We start from the raw sequence: 19744 nt of genomic DNA on the forward strand, positions 1-19744 counted from the left end.
TAGCCCTCTACTACAGTTCTACTTCCAGTTTTCTGGTGGTTAATTAAAGGTAATTAAGTCTCATGGACTTTCCTGCTTGGGCTGGCTTTGAACTGCTACTCAGCCTCCTGAGTAGCTAGGGTTTACAGGCTTGAGCCACTAGCGCCCAGTTTCATTATTTTTTCTCATGGATTCCTTCTTAAGAATCTGTCGGTCTTAGTCCTGATTCTCTGCCCAGCCCACTACAAGAACGAGCTGCCATGGCCATAGGTAATAAATACATGAGCAATATCTGACCAAATGCAAAGCAGAAAAAAATCTTTCTTCTGGGATTTTGCAACAAACAAAGTCAGTCCAATGATACTGGACTCTGTGTTTGTAAAATTTTGTAAAAGTTGTGAAGAGGAAGCTGATCTTCAGAAAAGAGGGTTGATACGGACGGACATCAATGTGCAGATTCAGAACACTCAATTTCAGCTCCTGTGAGATCTAGTTTTACTTTCTGACAGGAGCTCCATGGCATTCTTGTTTCCTGTTTATTCAAACTAGCTTATTTTTCCTTTAGATCTAACATTTGAGCAACTCCTTACCCAGAGTACTCAAACAAAATAAGACTTTTCTTTTTTTTTTTTTTTTTGTCGGTCGTAGGGCTTGAACTCTGGGCCTGGGCGCTGTCCCTCAGCTCTTCAGCTCAAGGCGAGCGCTCTACCACTTGAGCTACAGCACCACTTCCGGTTTTCTGGTGGTTTATTGGAGATAGGAGTCTCATGGTCTCTCCTGCCCGGGCTGGCTTTGAACCGCGATCCTCAGATCTCAGCCTCCTGAGTAGCTAGGATTACAGGCGTGAGCCACCAGCGCCCAGCCAAAATAAGACTTTTAATGGTCTGGTTCAAACAGGAGGTGTAAGATAGAGAAGATAGATGAAATAGGGAGAATAAGACATTGCTGGAGGCATGGCTCAAGTTGTAGAGTGCCAGTCATGAGCGTGGAGTCAGAACTTAAGGCCCTAAATTCAAGCTCCAGTACTGGTGCATGTGTGTGCGTGTGTGCATGCATGCACACACACATATGTGTGCACACAGAGCAATGTTTTGCTTTATTGAAAACCAGCATTTCAGTCCCCCTTGATGTACAAAGGAATAGGCTGGAAGTAACAGTAAGTTCCTTTGGTTGTTTCTGATGAGAACAAAACATATTTGAAGTCTACAGATGAACAGGACAACAGTTGAAGATAAAAAGGTGGCATTCCGGGCTGGGAAGGTGGCTCAGTGGCAGAGCACTTGCCTTGCATGCATGAGGCCCTGGGTTCGATTCCCCAGCACCACATAAGCAAAAAGGAAAAAAGCCAGACATGGTGCTGTGGCTCAAGTGGTAGAATGCTAGCCTTGAGCTGAAGAGCTGAGGGACAGCGCCCAGGCCCAGAGTTCAGGCCCCACGACTGGACACCCCCCCCCAAAAAAGCGGCATTCCATAGTGTATAAAGACAATCTATCTATATATAAATAACTAACTGAAAATAAATTCACTGAAGTGACACTCTTTTCAAATCCCTAAACCAACCTGGTATATAATTAACAATGATAAGGAGAAAAGAGAAACATCACAGGATTAAAGAGAATATCTTACAATGTCCTCATTTTAGAATGCTAACAATCAATTCAAATTATCTATAAATATGCAGGCCACTTTATTACTATTCATTCAACAATTATTTATTGAGTACCTATTTTTATGTCAGTCATTTTGTTCAGCATTAGAAAATAAGTCATACTAAAGAGATAATCAGAAAGGGATGGTAGGGGGAAAACAATGGAGGGGGTAACAATGCTCAATAGGAAGTGTACTCATTACCTTGCTCATGTAACTGTAACCCTCTGTATAGTATCTTTACAATAAAAAATTAAAAAAAATAATAAAATCAGAAACAAGGTAAAAAAAGAGATAATCATAATCTCTAGTCAACTACATAGAACTAATAATTTATTACTGTTACTTTATAAGAAAGGAACAACATAATTTTATAATTCAGATGGATTATATTGGAAAATATTTGCACAGTTCTCAATATCTTGAAGCCAGTGGGCCCTGCCAAAAGTTGTCAATGACTGTCTAATTCACTAAGTTCCTAAACTCATTGATCCACCCATCCAATAAACACTTATTCTCTACAGTGTATCAGTCACTGTTTCAGGTACTATATATCAGTACTGAACAATAAGATGAAGCCCCTGCCCTTGTAGAACTTACATCTCAAGTGATTCCTGATGAAAAACTGCTTGATCTGTGAGATAGGTGTACCTCAGCCAAACAGAAAAAGAAAGCTATAAGAGGTTTTCACCTGAAATAATTAAGAACAGGGCTGAAAAATAAGGTATATGTGGTAGGTCCAGGTAATTCTGAAATGACTAGTTTCATCTGAATGAATAGCTAGTGAGGTTGGGCTTCATTTTTTATCTTTTCCTTTGTGAATATTCTCTAAGATAAAAAGCAAATGTGAAAGAAGCACTTGCCTGCACCATCTGCAAAAAGAACCTCCATGTTAACGATGACAGCTAACATATGAAAGAGTTAAATTCCACCACAGTTAGTTGTGACTACTCTTGTGTGGTTTCAGCATGATTAGCCTTAGCTCACAAGAAATAGTACCTTTTCAAAGCTCTTGCTATATCAGTAATGAAAAGTTCCATCTCTTATACCTGAATTACATTTCTAGTTTTCCTGGTGGTCAAGTCTTCCAATCGCATGTTAGATTTGGAGCATGTGCACTGCCAAATAGATGAGTATAATTTTAAATCGATTTTCCTACAGCCTTTGAAATCAGCATGCTTTAACCAAGTTTTAGAAAAATTGATACTGAAGTGCACAAGAGTCCCAGAATACTTGAATTTTTAAAAAACAAATTCTTTAGGGGCTGGGAAGGTAGCTCAGTGGTAGAGTGCTTGCCTTGCATGCATGAGGCCCTGGGTTCAATTCTTCAGCACCACATAAGGAGAAAAAGCCGTTAGTGGCACTGTGGCTCAAGTGGTAGGGTTCTAGCCTTGAGCTGAAGAGCTCAGGGACAGCGCCCAGGCTTAGAGTTCAGGCCCTATGACCGACAAATAAAATAAAATAAAATAAAATAAAATAAAATAAATTCTCTTAGTGCATACTAAAACTTCTATCATAAGTAAAAACTGTTTTTAGATAATATAGTACTGGACATGTAAAAATCTCACCAATGCACTGATCCAAGAAAAACCTTCTACAATACTGTTGTACTATATATTTTTCTGTGGAGAAGTGACTAGTGAAACATTATGTCCATTTATACTTAGAAAGAAAAATGTGCCAGGTTATGCAAGGTGGGTGCCTTATAAACAGCTCATCTCATTTTTAGAGCATGAAAGATAGCTATTATTGGCCCCTTTTTGTAGATGAGAAATCTGAGACTTCAAGTTCTTAATCTACTTCAAGTTCCTAAAATACTAGCTGGTAAATCTTATCTAGATAGGTAGATGTAGGCAGACAGAGAGAGCGGGGTCACAATCTTCTTGCCTGAACCTTCCAAGTGCTAGGATTACAGATGGAAGCCACCTCACCTAGCTTAAATCTGGGACTTAAGTTCAGTTCTGGTTCCATAGTCTATGGATATTGTGTCAGATTGCTGATTATAAAGGAATTTGAGAAGACACTAGTGGCTCAAGTCTATAGCCCTGGCTTCTCAGGAGGCAAGATCTAAGATCATTGTTCATAACCAGCCCAAGCAGGAAAGTCTTATCTCCAACTAATCACCTAAAACTGAGAAGTGGAGTTGTGGCCCAAGTGGTAGAGCACTAGACTGAGTGAACACAAAAGCTCAGAGACAGCAACTAGGCCCTGAATTCAAGCCCCAGGATGAATGCATGTGCGTGCACGCGTGCGCGCGCGCGCACACACACACACACACACACATATACACACACACACAGAGGACTACGTAGTATACTATTCTGATGGTATTTTCTGTGTCTTTCCATGATGTATTATAACAGAATTCCCCTAGTTGTGCAAGAATCATTGACCAAAAAGGGATTATGATTGTTTTCTTTTTCAGTGTCTAGTCAGAGCTGACCTTGATTTATTTCAATAGATTGTAAGGTTTTAAAAATGCTAAAAATGCCACAACAGTTTTATACTACCAACTTGTAAGTTCTGTGAAAGAAAGGATTGTGCCTTATAATTTTGGTGCCTCCAAGTCATAGTGCAGCATTATTTATTTATTTATTTTTCCAGTCCTGGGTCTTGAACTCAGGGTCTATGCACTGTCCCTGAGCTTCTTTTGCTCAAGGCTAGCGCTCTACCACTTGAGCCACAGCACCACTTCTGGCTTTTTCTGTTTATGTGGTACTAAGAAATTGAACCCAAGGCTTCATGCGTGCTAGGCAAGCACTCTACTATGCATTGTTTCTCATATCCAGCACATTTTGCGAAAATAGTATTGAATGAATGAATGAACAAATTGAGTAGGTGAACTTTCTCTGGTAATTTGGGGCAGCGCATAAGCTTTATCATTAAACATATATTAAACTATATACTCAATTTCACTTAAAGAATAAGTAAACATATTTTTGTGGGATTTATGAAACATGGAAATTGTCACTTCTTTTCCTACGAGCCAGAATCATGAGGGCTCTAGACTACAATTTAAGAAGCCTTCAAAAGGCATGCACAGAGTCACCTTCTGACTTAAGATAGTGATTGATGGGCTGGGTGCAGTGTTCACAATTCCCCCTACCTGGGAGACTGAGATCTGGAGGACTAAAGTTCAGACAAAAGTTAGCAAGACCCCAGCTCAACAAAGGATGCTGGGTATAGTCGTGCATATCTATAATTCTAACTACTCAGGTAGCATAAATAAGAGAATCAAGGTATAAAGCCAGTCCTATCTGAAAAATAACTAAGAGCAAAAAGAACTAGAAGTGTAGCTCAAGTGGTAGGCACTTGCCTAACAAACTCAAGGCTCTGAGTTAAACGCCAGTATTGACCCCCAAAATTATGAAAGATATAAAATATATACAAATATAATATATAACATAAATATAAAAATATAAAATATGTTGTGGAGATGCTAGTATTGTAAGTCAAGAAAGTCAAACAGTTCTGAGATAATACTATATATTTCTTATCATTTCTAGACTGCTAGTTGTTTTAGGTGAACTAATGTTAAAAGTAAAGTAGGAATCATATCTGTCAAGTATAGAAAGGAATAGTGGGTAGAATGAAAAACTACCTTACAGAGTAGAAAATCCACCAAATAAATGAGAGTTGACATAAGTTTCAGATTAATGACTACATAGAGTATGTTGCACTTTGTTTTACAAAAAATTGTTTTGTGCTGGTATTGAACTCAGGGCCTGGTACCTTCTAGACAAGTAGTGCTCTAGTACTGAACTACACTCTTAGCACCAGAATATCATTTTTTGGCAAATTGTATGCTGTTAATATAACATTTGGTCAGAATTGCCTCTTAATTAAGGGAAACATTTTGACAATAACCAGTGAAACTAACTTTTTAAATGCTTAAAGAAAAAAATTGATCTAAACTACATAAGTATCAACTAATTCTGATATACACAAGTTATATGTATATTATATATAATTATATAAAATCATATATGTAATATGTACTATAATAAATAACATGACAATATGTAATAAATGCATAATATATAATGTTAGATACATATAATTTTATTTTGCTTGAGACAAGAGAATTACTATGTAGTCTAGGTTGGCCTTGAATTCATGATCTTCTAGTCTCAGTCTCCCAATATTAGGATTACTGACAGGTAGGAACTTCTATGCCCAGCTGTATTTTTTAATGCTGTGGTAATTTTAAATAAGCTTGCATTTAACATCTGCCCAGAAGTAATATTACAGGCATGAAATACTCACCTAAAAGTGCATTTTTCCCATTATCATCTGGTAGGAATCGCTTGTCTACAGCACACACTAGGATATGTTCAGGAAGATTGGGAGATTTGGCCCCCACCAGGAGGAATCCTGCTGGGATGTCGATTTGTTCCATACAAAGTGATACCAAACGCAAATCCTTTCCTGCTTGACAAAAACCTAGAAAGCAGTAAAAAGGAAATAGTAAAATATTTGGGGGGGTATGTTTTCTTATTTTCCCACTGGGGATAGTAATTTACAGGAATCACATCTAGGACTAAAAGGAAGGCCTATGGACTCCAACCAGAAGACAGATTTATCCTATATGCCCTTCTGAATTGTGTTGAAAGGTACTAAAAGAAGATATTTCTATCTGGTTTGGTCACAACAATTCTTTATCTTTTGATCGACAAATAAGGCAATAGCAAATGGACAACAAACTTTGAAAATTTCATTAAAAAAGCTTTCAAGTTTTTATAATTTTTATGTGCACAGAGCAATTTTTCTTTCATTTTAATTTAATTCAAATTATCTTCATTTTTACTTAACCTAATTTCAATAGGGTTTTGTTACTTCCAACAATAGATGAATTGTTTATATGACAAATGCTATTTGGGGGAGATGTGTAAGGTTGGGAAATGTTTATCTGATACTCCACATACAAAGCTGGGGATAGCACCATCATCACCACCCAAAAGAAAGTAGGGAAGAACCATGTTGGATTCTGCCAGCATTAAATCACATATTATTTTGATTAGATGCCAATAGACAATTGAAAACAATCAGTGAAACACATGAGAAAAAAAAACTGTACCAAACCATTGTATGAAACTGTAGTGCATAAAGATCTACCATATGATCTGGGTCTTCAAACCTTAAAAGCAAGTGATGGAACTGAAAAAAAGTCAACATAACAAATCCTCAAACAATAAAGACAATGGAGCCCCACTATTTCAAGCTTGTAGATCTCATTTAACATTTAACAAAAACTAGTTCAACTTTCATTAAAGGCCATGATAAAAGAAAAATATATCCAAGTTACTATGAATTCTTTTACCATTCAAAATGAATCTACATTTTATTATTCAGTATAAAATCTATATTTATTTAACAGTAAGCCATTTATATATGTGAACCATATTCATTATTCAGTTTACAGTTTTGGGATGCATGGAAACCTCTGGAAAAGTTCCGCTTCTTGTACTCTCCTTAATGGATAGTGTTCACAGGTTTAGGAGTTGGGAGTTGATGAGGATGATATTGATGGGAGCTAAAACTTGTGAAGTACTTACCAATAGTCAGGTCTAGTTTGAACACTGTACTATATAGAATATCTACTTTCTCAAAATTTGTAGGATCATATAATTCTTTTCATAGATGTAGACACTGAGTCTCTTTAAAGGTTAGAGAACTTGCCAAAGGTTATGTGAGTCCAGTAACATTCAATGATATAAAACATGGGAATTTTGCCACATAAGAACAGACAAAAGCATACTATTCATTTTGGCAAAAGAAAAGCTTAGAGCAGTTATAATTCAGTGGTAAAACCGTCAGGAATGAATATGGGCTTGCTCTCTTTCTCTTCTTTCTTCTTTCTTTCCTTCTTTTTCTTTCCCTCCCTCCTTCCCTTTCTCCCTTTCTTCTCTTCCTCCCCTCCCTCCTTCCTTCCTTTTTCTTTCTCTTTCCTCCCTCCCTTCTTTCCTTCCTTCTTTCCTTCCTTCCTTCCTTTCTTCCTTCCTTCCTTCCTTCCTTTCTTCCTTCCTTCCTTCCTTCCTTCCTTCCTTCCTTTCCTCTCTCTCTTTCTTTTTTGTGTTAGCACTGGGGTTGGTAGTTAATTGGAGATAAGAATATTGCAGACTGCTGTGGTGGCAAATGTCGATAATCAAAGGAGGAGGATGAGGCAGGAGGATCCTGAGTTTGAGACCAGCCTGAGCTACACCTTCAGGCAGGGAAGGTGGCTCAATGGTAGAGTGATTGCCTTGCATGTATGAGGCCCTGGGTTCAATTCCTCAGCACCACATAGGCAAAAAAAAGCCAGAAGTGGCCCTCTGGCTCAAGTGGTAGAGCGCTAGCCTTGAGCTGAAGAGCTGAGGGGGAGCTCCCAGGCCCAGAGTTCAGGCCCTATGACTGACCGTCCCCCTCTCTCCCCCCCCAAAAAAAACAACTCACAGACTTTCTTGTATGGGCTAACCACACTCCTCAGATCTCAGCATCCTTAGTATCTAGGATTACAGGTATGAAACATTATCCCAAGAGAACACAAACTTTTTAGTCAAATTCTAAAGTAGTATTTAGGAAGCATTTTAAAGTACTAAAAAGAGCACCATTAAATCAAAGAAATTCTAATTTGCATATAGACAATAAACCTGAAAATTTTTCCCTCAGGATATAATACCTTAATTAAAAGTATGACTTACTACAAAAGGCAAAACATTTCAAATATCATTCCAAAAGGTATAGGGATAATGAGAAGTCTATGGTTGCCTAGGAAAGGAAAACAGGAGCTTTGGGAAGCTCCTTGAAATGGTGATCCAACATTTCTACAACTTAGCTACTGTATAAGAAAGAATAGCTGGGGCCTGGGAAGGTGGCTCAGTGGTAGAGCGCTTGCCTTGCATGCATGAGGCCCTGGGTTCAATTCCTCAGCACCACTTAAGCAGAAAAAAAAGCCAGAAGTGGCGCTGTGTGGCTCAAGTGGTAGAGTGCTAGCCTTGAGCTGAAGAGCTGAGGGACAGCGCTCAGGCCCAGAGTTCAGGCCCCATGACCGGAACCCCCCCCCCCAAAAAAAAGAAAGAGTAGCTAGATGGACACCACAAGTTTACAATTTATTACAAGCTTTTTAGAACATTACAGTTATATGGAATCTTCTGATGATCATTTCTCAAGTAGTTATGACAAATTCCAGGGATTCAGGAAGTTGCTCCAAGAGAAATGGAAATTATAAGTGAAACGTAAATAGATAACATTATCAGTTTCTTAAAATGAACTGATTATTCTTAGATCCCATTTTTAAAAGTAGAATGTGGTAAGGACCTTCCATCCAACTACATGTGCAGGATTCATGGAAATAAGCTGAATGAGCTCATAACTCATTCAGACAAACTCTATGTCATTGTATGTTTTTGACTATAACAAAATTTCAAACTGTTTTGATTTTTAGTTGTATACATATATTGATATACTGCTTAATTTATAATATAATGGGGCCTACTGGTTAAAGATGGGAAGCTCAGGGAAACACTGGTTGTATTAACTAACGCAGAAACTAATTGTACAAATGTACCTAAATATGCTTGTGGCTAGATATGGAAGTTAAACTAATTCTCTACACTCACTCTTCAGATTTACAAGATTATATAAATCCATTAATATGTTTCTAAAACAACAAAAATCTAATGTTACAAAGGTAAGGAATTTAGTGATTATAAAAAAGTTTGGAGGGGCTAGGAAGGTTGGCTCAGTGGTAGAGTGCTTGCCTTGCATGCCTGAGGCCCTGGGTTCGATTCCTCAGCACCACATAAGCAAAAAAAAAAAGCCGGAAGTGGCGCTGTGGCTCAAGTGGTAGAGCGCTAGCCTTGAGCTGAAGAGCTGAGGGACAGCGCCCAGGCTCAGAGTTCAGGCCCCACGACCGGACTACCCCCCCCCCCCCAAAAAAAAAGAGCTTGGAAGCCAGGAGCCAGTGACTCAGGCCTATAATCCTATAATGCTGAGATCTGAGGATCCCAGTTCAAAGCCAGCTGGGATAGGAAAGTCTGTGAGATTCTTATCTCCAATTAACCACCAGAAAGCTGGAAGTAGTGCTGTGGCTCAATTGGTAGAGTGCTCGCCTTGAGCTGAAGAGCTCACAGACAGTGACCAGGCCCAGAGTTCAAGCCCCACAACTAATAATAAAATAAAATAACATAACTAAATAAATAAGTTAAAAAATGTGTTTGGCTTTTCACATATGATAAGCAAAACACTATCAAGTTCAATAAAAGTTTTCTGCATATAGCAGTCTAAAACTTTCTCAAAACACACAGCAAACAAGCAGAAATTATTAAAATGAAACCCATGTATCTTTTAAATCCTAAATTGCAGAAATACCAAAACTTTGCAGTTAAGAGTACATTTGGAGATTTATGGGTAACAGTCAGTGGTAAACCACAAGGCCCTGGTTTCAATCTCTAGTACTACAAAAGTAGATTTTGACTTATTTTTATTTTTATTTATTCTATTATTATTGTTACCTTTTGGTGGTGCTAGATTGCCAGGCCTTTGAGCATACTAAACCAATGCTCTACCACTGAATTATATCTTCAACCCCTTGCCTTTTATAAATGCTGTAAAATATTTAAATATATTTGGCTCCCCTAAAACAAAATAAAATATCTTATTTTGAACTTTTCAATAAAACATTCCTTTGTTAATCAAACAGCAATTATTGAATCTTAAACAATTTTTCTGATGTAGCATGAATCTCAAAAATATATTAATGTGCTAATCTAAAGGAAATACTTTCTACTCAAAATCAAGTCTTTATCACAGGCCATCCAGCAATAAAACAGAATTAGTTTTAAAATTCCTGAGGAGTTCAAAAGTTTCTGCACTTCTAAAAGAGATTTGTGAGTCAAAGATTGGGGAACATTAACTTATTCTAATCTCTTTAATATGTAAATGAGAAAAGGGCCCAGAAAGGTTAAGAAAATGCCCCAAGGTCAAATACCCAGAAACCAGAAACAGTGGGACCTGAGCCAGGTCTCAGCTGCCAGTGAGATGCTCATTCTGCTCATTCAAGGGAAAAGACATCTCTAACTCAACCACCTTACTACTTTTTGTGCACCTTTCAGACTGCTTTCTGTGGGTACTTTGATATACCAGCAACTGACAGCCATGAATTATGTCAGCATCTACCTATCTCATACTTGCTAAAACTGAAGATTTTATTTAGGAACTGTCTCAGCTATCTATGAGGGAGAGGCAGGAGGATTATTTGAGCCCAGGAGTTCAAGGTCAGCCTGAGCAACCTGGCAAGATCCTGCCTCAAAAAAAAAAAAAAAAAAAAAAAAAGAAAGAAAGAAAGATCAAGTTTTTGAAAGCCACAAAGATAGTCCATGTCTAGACAATTCTGATGAGATTTCTCAAACAACACAGTGCAGCAATAGCACGATGAAGAAGGGAAAGTATCATTTTGGTTTCAGGCTAACCTAGCTAGGTACCTATAAAAACAAAACAAAAGGCACAATGTGGACAATGCCTGCCTGAAGAAAACAAATTTTTTAGGGACAAAAATTATTTCAGAGTTATTTCTGTGGCAAAATTAAAAGTACATAGTCCACTCAAATGAAGAGAAACAAATCATTTTACTATTTCAGGCTTTGAGGTTTCCCATTTACTATATATAAGGACACCTAGAGGTCAAAAGTAATAAATATTATATTTTGTGAAAAGCATGTTTTCTAGCTTTCTCTTAAAACTTATTGCAGTAGGTGCTCAAGACAGTGAAAAGAAAACATTTCCCTACCTTATAAAAACAAAAAATAAGGCTGGGAATGTGGCTTAGAGGTACAGTGCTTGCCTAACACGCATGAAGCCCTGGATTCAATTCCTCAGTACTACATAAACAGAAAAAGCCAGAAGTGGTAGATCACTAGCTTTGAGCACCAAGAGGCTAGGATAGCACTGAGCTCAAGCCCCAGAACTGGCAAATTAAAAAAAAAAAATCAGTCCCATAACAATGGAACTATATAAAAGAGATACAAGAATCAACAGAAAGAATCTGAATATCTGAAACTGTAAGCCTTGGAGTAAGAAAATGAAGTAGCATTGGATTACAATCCCAACATAAAATAAATATACATGATTCCATAATGACATAAATAAACAATCAAATAAATTAGTAAATATGGGGAGAAGAGGTGAATTCCCAGGAGGTAAAATTTCAGACAAGGCCCTCAAGATTATAGAGGTTAAGTCTGAGCTCCATCAGTGTGGGCTGGGCATTCTTCCTTCCATAGCAGAGTTGGGGAGGAAAAGAGAGGAGAACATCAGTTCAGGTGACTAAGGTCAACACTCACAGTCCCAAGATCCATTGATGTTCTAAGGTGATGAAAATGGCACTTTACCTCCAAACCCAGTCTCAGTTTAACCAGGAGAAACATACCACATTCCAGTAGGGGTCTTCTACTATACACCTGACTAGTAGCCCAAAAACTGCTAGCATGATAAAACACATCTAGGAAATGTCCCAGCTAAGAGATACCTAGGGAAGCATAATAATTAAATCTACTTAGTATTCTAGGGAATCTTTAGGCAGAAGGAAGACATTAGGCAAAAACTATCCAAAGAGGCTTAGAAGTTGGTTCAGTGGTAGAGTGCATGCCTCACATGCATGAGGCCCTGGGTTCAATTCCTCAGTACCACATAAGCAGGAAAAACCTGGAAGTGGCACTGTGGCTCAAGTGGTAGGGTGCTGGTCTTGAGCTGAAGAGCAGAGGGACAGCACCCGGCTCAGAGTTCAGCCCCCATGACCGACCAAAAAAAAAAAAACTATCCAAAGAAACCACAGACTTAAAATTATAAAATTGATGATTATAAATTAATTATTATAAACTTAATTAAATTTATCAAGAGTAGTTCCTTAATTTAATATATCTACTATACTAAGATATTAATAGGAGGAACTATGGGGATGTATGGAAACTACTACTTTTCTAATTTTTCCATAAATTTAAAACTTTTCTTGAACATGAAGTCAGCTATATAAATAAAACAGTCCTATTTTATCTTCTTTCCTCCTAGTTACTTGCCAACGTAAACAACACTTCTTAAGAAGAAAGAGTGTAGGAGAGAAGAGAAGGCAAAGGCTATATTTAAGAGCAGGTCAGGAAGAAATCAATTCAAGGACAAAAAATGGTTACAAATCCAGGAAAAGTTTTTTAAATTTGTGGTCATTCCTAGATTTATTTGCCACAGGTTTGGTATTTTATTGTAGGCATCTATTTACTGAATTTCCCCAAAGCTCTCATTGTCACAACTCAGCTCAGCATTGATACATATAATCAGAGATCCCCAAGAAAGAAAAGCATTGTGCTAAGAGCAATATTTATCTCTCTCTTTTTTTTTTTTGGTCAGTCATGGAGCTTGAACTCTGGACTGAGTGCTGTCCCTCAGTTCTTCAGCTCAAGGTTAGCGCTCTACCACTTGAACCACGGAACCACTTCCAGTTTTCTAGTGGTCTATTGGAGATAAGCATTTCACAGCTTTTCCTGCCCAGGCTGGCTTTGAACTGAGTAGCTAGGATTACAGGTATGAGACACCAGCACCCAGCTAATATTTATCTTTTTTAAAACTGAAAATAAGATATGTATGTAAAGAAGAGTTGGTAGGTCCAGGACCCATTAAACGTAATATTTCAATATCACATTAGTAATTCTATATTCTCACTATTATAAAGACATCAAATTATTAAGACCTAAAACTAAACTAAAAAGAAAACCTTTGTTACTACTCTACAGGGCAATTCTAAAATTATATCTAAAATAATTGTGAAAAGCTGAGGTGATAATTCTTTAGAAACTACTAGAAGATCATGCTCAGGAAGAATCTAGGACTGTTCCTTACAGGGAAAGATAAACTGTTTTGATGTGTATGCTGATAATTCATTTTCAAACATTTTTCCAAATAATTTCACTTTCTGGCAGTAATGCTGAAATGTTGTTCTAACCAAGACTCCTGCATAGCAAATGGTTTTAATTAAAAAGTGTAAGGGGATGGGGTTAAAGAGGGCTCTTCATTATAAACTTCATCTGCATTTTCTAAGAAAATAGCCAAGGTTTTCACTTCACAGAGACAGATTTGCATTCTCCAATTATCTCCAACTTGAAGGTAACTGAGTAAACAAAAGAGGGAGGGAAAAGTTTACTGAAACAGCTGTAAACACAAACTAAAGTAATTAAATCAGTATTTAGATGCCTAAAACTTAGTTACCCTTCACTCGCTTCAGACAATCAACAGCTTCCCAGCAGGATAGGGACCCAGGCCATTGCAATAATTTACATAAGAAATTAACAACCAAAATTTACATCAGAATGGTAACCCCTACAGGTGTTAAGTATCTGCTTATCTAAATTGCCACTAAAAAAAAGCTTTACCTTTCTTTAAGCCTTAGGTAAACAGAGGATTTCCCAGGAAGGAAAGGTGGTTTGCCTCAAGAAGTTCAGTCAATCATTGCCCTACTTCAATGCCACTTTTTGAAAGAAAAACTTTAGAGCTGTTCTCCCTTTTGCTGCTACCAAGACATTCTTAGAACATAGAACTAACCAAATTGAAAGAACTACGCAAAACTTCCAGTTTATAAGCTACTTTTTATTTCAAATATCATCCTCTGGATGATTTAAAAGGGAAAACTGAGTAAGACAGTAATAATAAAAATGCCAAGTAGTTGACATAGGAATCTAAGCAAAGGACTTAACTAGTGTTTTTAGATTGTCTTGAAATTTCAATCTCTTACTTGGATGGACAGTTCTTTGTTCTTAGAAACAACATATTTTCTTTATCATTAAAATAATTACTATCTTCTCAAATATTTCACATGTTCTTATGTTTTAAAGTTTGAGAACTGCTTGCTATTTTTAGGTCACAGATTTTATATTTTGGTGGGCACTAAACACCTTTCCATACCTAGTTGTAAATAACCACAGCACAGGATACCTAACAAGCAAACTAAAAGCATGCTTAGGGAACAGAGAAGTAGTGAAAACTCTCCTCCATTTTGATTATTTCAAAATTATCCTGTTTTTTATTCCAATTCTATTTAATTCTTGCAATCTAATAAGCTTTTCAATGAGAATCCAACAATATTTTAAAGCACTGTTTTCAACTTGTACTTATTAGTTACATACAGGTAGGCGTTGACTACTCAATTAATAGAAAGCATACCAATGGCCATAAAGCAAGTAGGCGAAAAATAATATGATCACCTCCTCCACATTTCCAGGCTTAAAGGCTATTATTATACCAATAATTTAGTGTAGGCAAAAAATAAAGCAATCTTAAGTTGGAAGCAAAATGGAGGCCAGCCTTATTGAAAGAGCAGCAATGGTATCTACTGAAGAAAACAAGGCACAGAACTATTTAGGTTTTGCAGATTTTGTCTTCATATTCCTCAGGGGGAAAAAGAAGTCAATAGAATATGAAACTCTACAGCGATGTAAATTCTTTCTTTTTATACGTAAATATTTAGTTTATTCCAAATTACTTGTACTTTAGGCTTTGGAAGGAGAATGTCCTGAGATTTTTGTTCCTTCCTCCTCCCTATTTCTCTACAAGATTTACATGCATTGACATCACCCCTGAACTATGCCAATCTAGGTAACTTAAGTGCACTCAGGCTACTCTGGATAAAGTAAAACCTATGTAGTAATTATGCTGACGGTTTTTCATAGACTCCTTTGTTGAATGGCAACTCTTTTGTACAACTACTTAAGGACAAACATTTTTTAAAAAAAACTGAGTGGCAGGGAGAACAGGATTTGCTGTGAATCAAAACCATAAAATGCTAAAAATGTTAGAAAACAACATTTTCTTATTACAAGTATGGCTAAAATCTTGAAAGTCAAGGTTGAGAAAAATGAGACTTTCAAACTATTTACCTTTTTGTCCTGTATAGATAAAAATTTACATTTATAATCTCTATTATTGTTTAGGGAGAGAGATGGAAAAAAGAACAAGAGAGAACACTTAAGAAGTTCTTAAGTAACATTTTATTTTTACTGCAGTGCTAGGAATGAAATCCAGAACTTCAAGCATGCTAAGCAAATATCTTCCACTGAGCCATAGCCCTAAGCCCAAAAGTAGCATTCTTGCAGAAAGTACATGGAGTACTGAAAAAATCTCCTACCAGTATCTAGACATCTCTTTGCCCAGACCCTCTGAATAAAGGATTCATCCCTTGAGTTGTGAACCTCAGTCTCTATAGTATGAATGACAATACTTATCTCTCTTGTAGATCATGCTGTGAAGAACATAATCATACATTCCTTTCCATAAGTACTAACTTCCAAGCCTCCAGCACCACATAGAATGCTTACTTAGTACAGGCCAGACACAGAATGGGAGGGAAAATAGCAAAGAAGAAAACAAAGGTGAAACCCACCATCTGTAGTGCAAGATCCTTCTGGGGCAGGTTTTTGTGAATAGGGAATTGGAGGGCTGTTTGAATCAGACATTTCTTCATCATCTTCATCGTCTTCCATGTCATTAACTGTTAGATTGTTCGAAAAATCCAGACTGCCATTTTGAGTGTAGCGGTGTACCAAATCTTTATCCAGATCCTCTACTTTAGGTTTGACATCTGGGTAAGCAAAGAAATGATAAAGAATTTAATTTAAAAATTTTACTTTTGGTTGGCGCTGTGGCTCAAGTGGTACAGCGCTAGCCTTGAGCTGAAGAGCTGAGGACAGCAACCAGCCCCAGAGTTCAGGCCCCACGACCGAACCCAACAAATAAAAATAAAAATTATACTTTTGGAAAAATAATCAGAAAAAACCCAGCACAGTGCTGAATAATGTATTTGCAGAAAGGAGATTAGTAACCTAACTTATTTCAGAGCTCCTGAAACTCAGAATTACCACTTTTTTTTAAGAGTCTAGAAATATGTGTGATTGAGAATCTTACCTGCAGATGGGAAAGGATGCTGGTCAGGGTCCAAATAGAGCTGGGAAAAAATTGGCCGTGGCACCACACTACTACATCGGAGAGAGGCTTCTATGGAGTTGTGGAGTGCTTCTTCAAATCGAGCAGATTTCAGTTGCCCAGCATATGAATTCCCCATGGTCTACATGGACAAGAGGAACGGTGGAAGAATACAGTCATAATTATCCACGGACATATGTGAAAATGGAACTAGGTAATTTGAGGGGCTGGTAGGAGATAAATAGGAAGAAAAAATGAAGGAAGGGGTGATACTGATTGAAATGCTTTGTCCTCATAAATTTACATGCTGAATTGAAACCCCTTGGTACATCTATATAAGAACAATTTGAAGAATAAATTTTAAAAAATGGAAAGCTTTAAAAAAAAAAGGAATAAAGCTAGGCACTGGTGGCTCATGCCTATAATTCTAGCTACTCAGGAGGCTGAGCTCTGAGGATCACAGTTCAAAGCCAGCCTGAGTAGAAAAGTCTGTGAGACTCTTATCTCCAATAAACAATTAGAAAAAAACGAAAGTGGCACTGTGGCTCAAGTGGTAGAGAGCTCGCCTTGAGCTGAAGAGTACTGGGATGGTGCCCAGGCCCAGAGTTTGAGCCCCACGACCAACCAAAAACAAAAAAAACGGAATAAAGGAGAAAATTGACAAAAATTATTGGTTAAATGTTTTCAAAGTACATGTATAGTACACATGAACTACATATACCTATCTAGCTATATATTTTTTTCTGGTCCTGGGGCTTGAACTCAGGCCTGGGAACTATCTCTGAGCCTCTTTGTGCTCAAGGCTAGAGGTCTACTACTTGAACCACAATACTACTTCTGACTTTTTCTGTCTAGTTTATTAGAGGTAAGATTCTTATGAACTTTCTTGCCTAGGCTGGCTTTCAACCATGGCCCTCAGATCTCAGCCTCCTGAGTAGCTAGGATTATAGCATGAGCCACTGGTGCTTGGCTTCTGGCTATAATTTAAGGTATGTATTTATAAAATGCATTCTTAAAATAGCTTATATTTTTTGTTTCCTCTGTGTGTGTGTGTGTGTGTGTGTGTGTGTGTGTGCTAATACTAAGGCTTGTACTTAGTGCCTCAAGTTCTCATTTTGGTTTCATGCCCATGTCTGGTCTCTACCACTTGAATTACACCTCCTGCACAACATACCATACTTTTTTTTTTTAAAGTGTACTGGAGTTTGAAATCAGGGTTACACCTTGCTAGATAGGTCATACCTCAAGTCACACCTCAAGCCTTGTGTTATTATATCACTTGGTTTTCAAAATGTCTCTTTAAATATTCTTGTTTCAAAAGAATTCAAAAGTAAAAAAAAAAAAAAAAAAAAAAGTTCTGGTCAAGGCTCTCCAAACAGCAAAGCAACAACACTGATCCTTCAGTGTTTTTAGATGATGACCTATACTTTTCATTACTAATATTTGTGTAGTACAAAATTTTAATGTATACTAATAGCAACAATTTTAATTTACTATGTGCAACAATTCTCAAGTGATCCAGGGTCCCCACGACCTTTTCAGGGGCCCCTGAAGTCACAACCATTTTTAAACTATTATTAGAATTTTTTTTTCTTGTTGTTGGTTGTGGGGCTTGAACTCTGGGCCTGAATGCTGTCCCTCAGCTCTTCAGCTCAAGGCTAGTGCTCTACTACTTGAGCCACAGCGCCACTTCTGGTTTTCTGAGTGGTTTATTGGAGATAAGAGTCTCACAGACTTTCCTGTCCCGGGTGGCTTTGAACCGTGATCCTCAGATCTCAGCCTCCTGAGTAGCTAGAGAATATTATTTGTTTTTTTTCCCCCACTCTTACACTTTCTTATGTATAAAGTGGAATTTTCCAGAACCTGTGTGATATGTGATACTACAAGATTACAGAATGCAGAAGCAGATGGGTATTCTACTCACTCTTTTTTTTTTTTGGTTTGGGTTTTTTTTAACTGTATTTTTTTTGTCTTTTCTTTTTTGGTACTGGGGATTGAACCCGGGATGTTGCACTTGCTCGGCAAGCGCTTTGCCACTGAGCAACATCCCAGCCCATACTCACCTTTTTTTTAAGTAACTGTTTCCATAAAATACATTATTTATGTTAATATATAGGGAATTGTTTATTATTAAATTTTTTGCTATTGCTCTTGGGGCTTGAATTAAGGGCCTAAATATTTTCTCTAGATGTTTTTGCTCAAGGCTAGTATTCTACCACTTGGGACACAGCTCCACTTCTAGCTCTTTTTCTTTGTGATGGTCAGTTGCAGATAAGAGTCTCAAGCAGGGCTGGCTTCGAATCATGATCCTCAGATCTCAGTCTCCTGAGTAGGTAGGATTACAGGCGTGAGCCACAGGCATTTATTATTAATAATTATTTACAAAGTCAACTAGTTTAAATTTCTAGCATACATATCTATATAAAAGTTCAATGGGGCCTCAATAATGTTTATGAGTTTAAAGAGGTTATTATACTAAAAATTTGAGAACTACAGGGCGAGGCTTTTTTTTTTTTAATGCCAGTCCTGGGGCTTGAACTCAGGTCATGGGCACTGTTCCTGAGCTCCTTTTGCTCAAGGCTAACACTCTACCACCTGAGCCACAGTGCCACTTCTGGCTTTTTCTGTTTATGTGGTACTGAGGAATCAAACTCAGGGATTCATGCATGTTAGGCAAGCACTCTACCATTAATCCACATTCCCAGCCCATGGGCTAGTTTTATAAAACATTCAATAGTAAACAGTATACTAAGTAGTTTATAAAAATTAGCCTAGGTCAACATCAGGAGTCTGAATTAGATCTGATCTCTTTCATATCACAGATTAGAAATCACAACAAAAGACCTGAAGCATGCTAAATGACCTGCTTACTATCAGTCAGATGGTAAAGAATGAACCTAGAACTCAGTACCTACTTATACAATGACAAGTCCTGTACTCTACTATAGGTTCAATCCTGGCAAATTTCATTTTTAAGACCATGGTGATGATGATGATGATGATGATGTATTGGGTCTTGAATTCAGGACCTTGTACTTGGCTTTTTCCACACAAAGGCTAACACTGTGTCACTTGAGCCACACAAAGAATCACATCATTTCAGACTCTTCTCATAATTTAATGAATAACAGGAGAAATACACACACACATATAAAGCAAATAAAGATCACTCTGAATAAAA

The 19744-nt window shown here is 37.4% G+C and overlaps 1 protein-coding gene across 4 annotated transcripts in view; it reads right to left on the reverse strand.

Annotated features, from left to right (window-relative positions):
* The window catches only part of Greb1l (GREB1 like retinoic acid receptor coactivator), a 258809-nt gene that overhangs the window by 100849 nt on the left and 138216 nt on the right, over nucleotides 1–19744 (reverse strand). For all 4 annotated transcript variants that reach the window (XM_070029460.1, XM_070029459.1, XM_070029463.1 and 1 more), the window contains 3 exons: nucleotides 16546–16705; nucleotides 16025–16222; nucleotides 5893–6069 (listed from right to left, as the gene is read on the reverse strand). In XM_070029460.1, coding sequence (XP_069885561.1) covers nucleotides 5893–6069; nucleotides 16025–16222; nucleotides 16546–16702 — 532 coding nt within the window. In that variant the 5' untranslated portion in view covers nucleotides 16703–16705. The remainder of the gene's footprint in view (nucleotides 1–5892; nucleotides 6070–16024; nucleotides 16223–16545; nucleotides 16706–19744) is intronic.

The sequence above is a fragment of the Dipodomys merriami genome, unplaced genomic scaffold, assembly GCF_024711535.1.
Source record: "Dipodomys merriami isolate MVZ:Mamm:240054 unplaced genomic scaffold, mDipMer1.0.p SCAF_2, whole genome shotgun sequence".
Taxonomy (NCBI): domain Eukaryota; kingdom Metazoa; phylum Chordata; class Mammalia; order Rodentia; family Heteromyidae; genus Dipodomys; species Dipodomys merriami.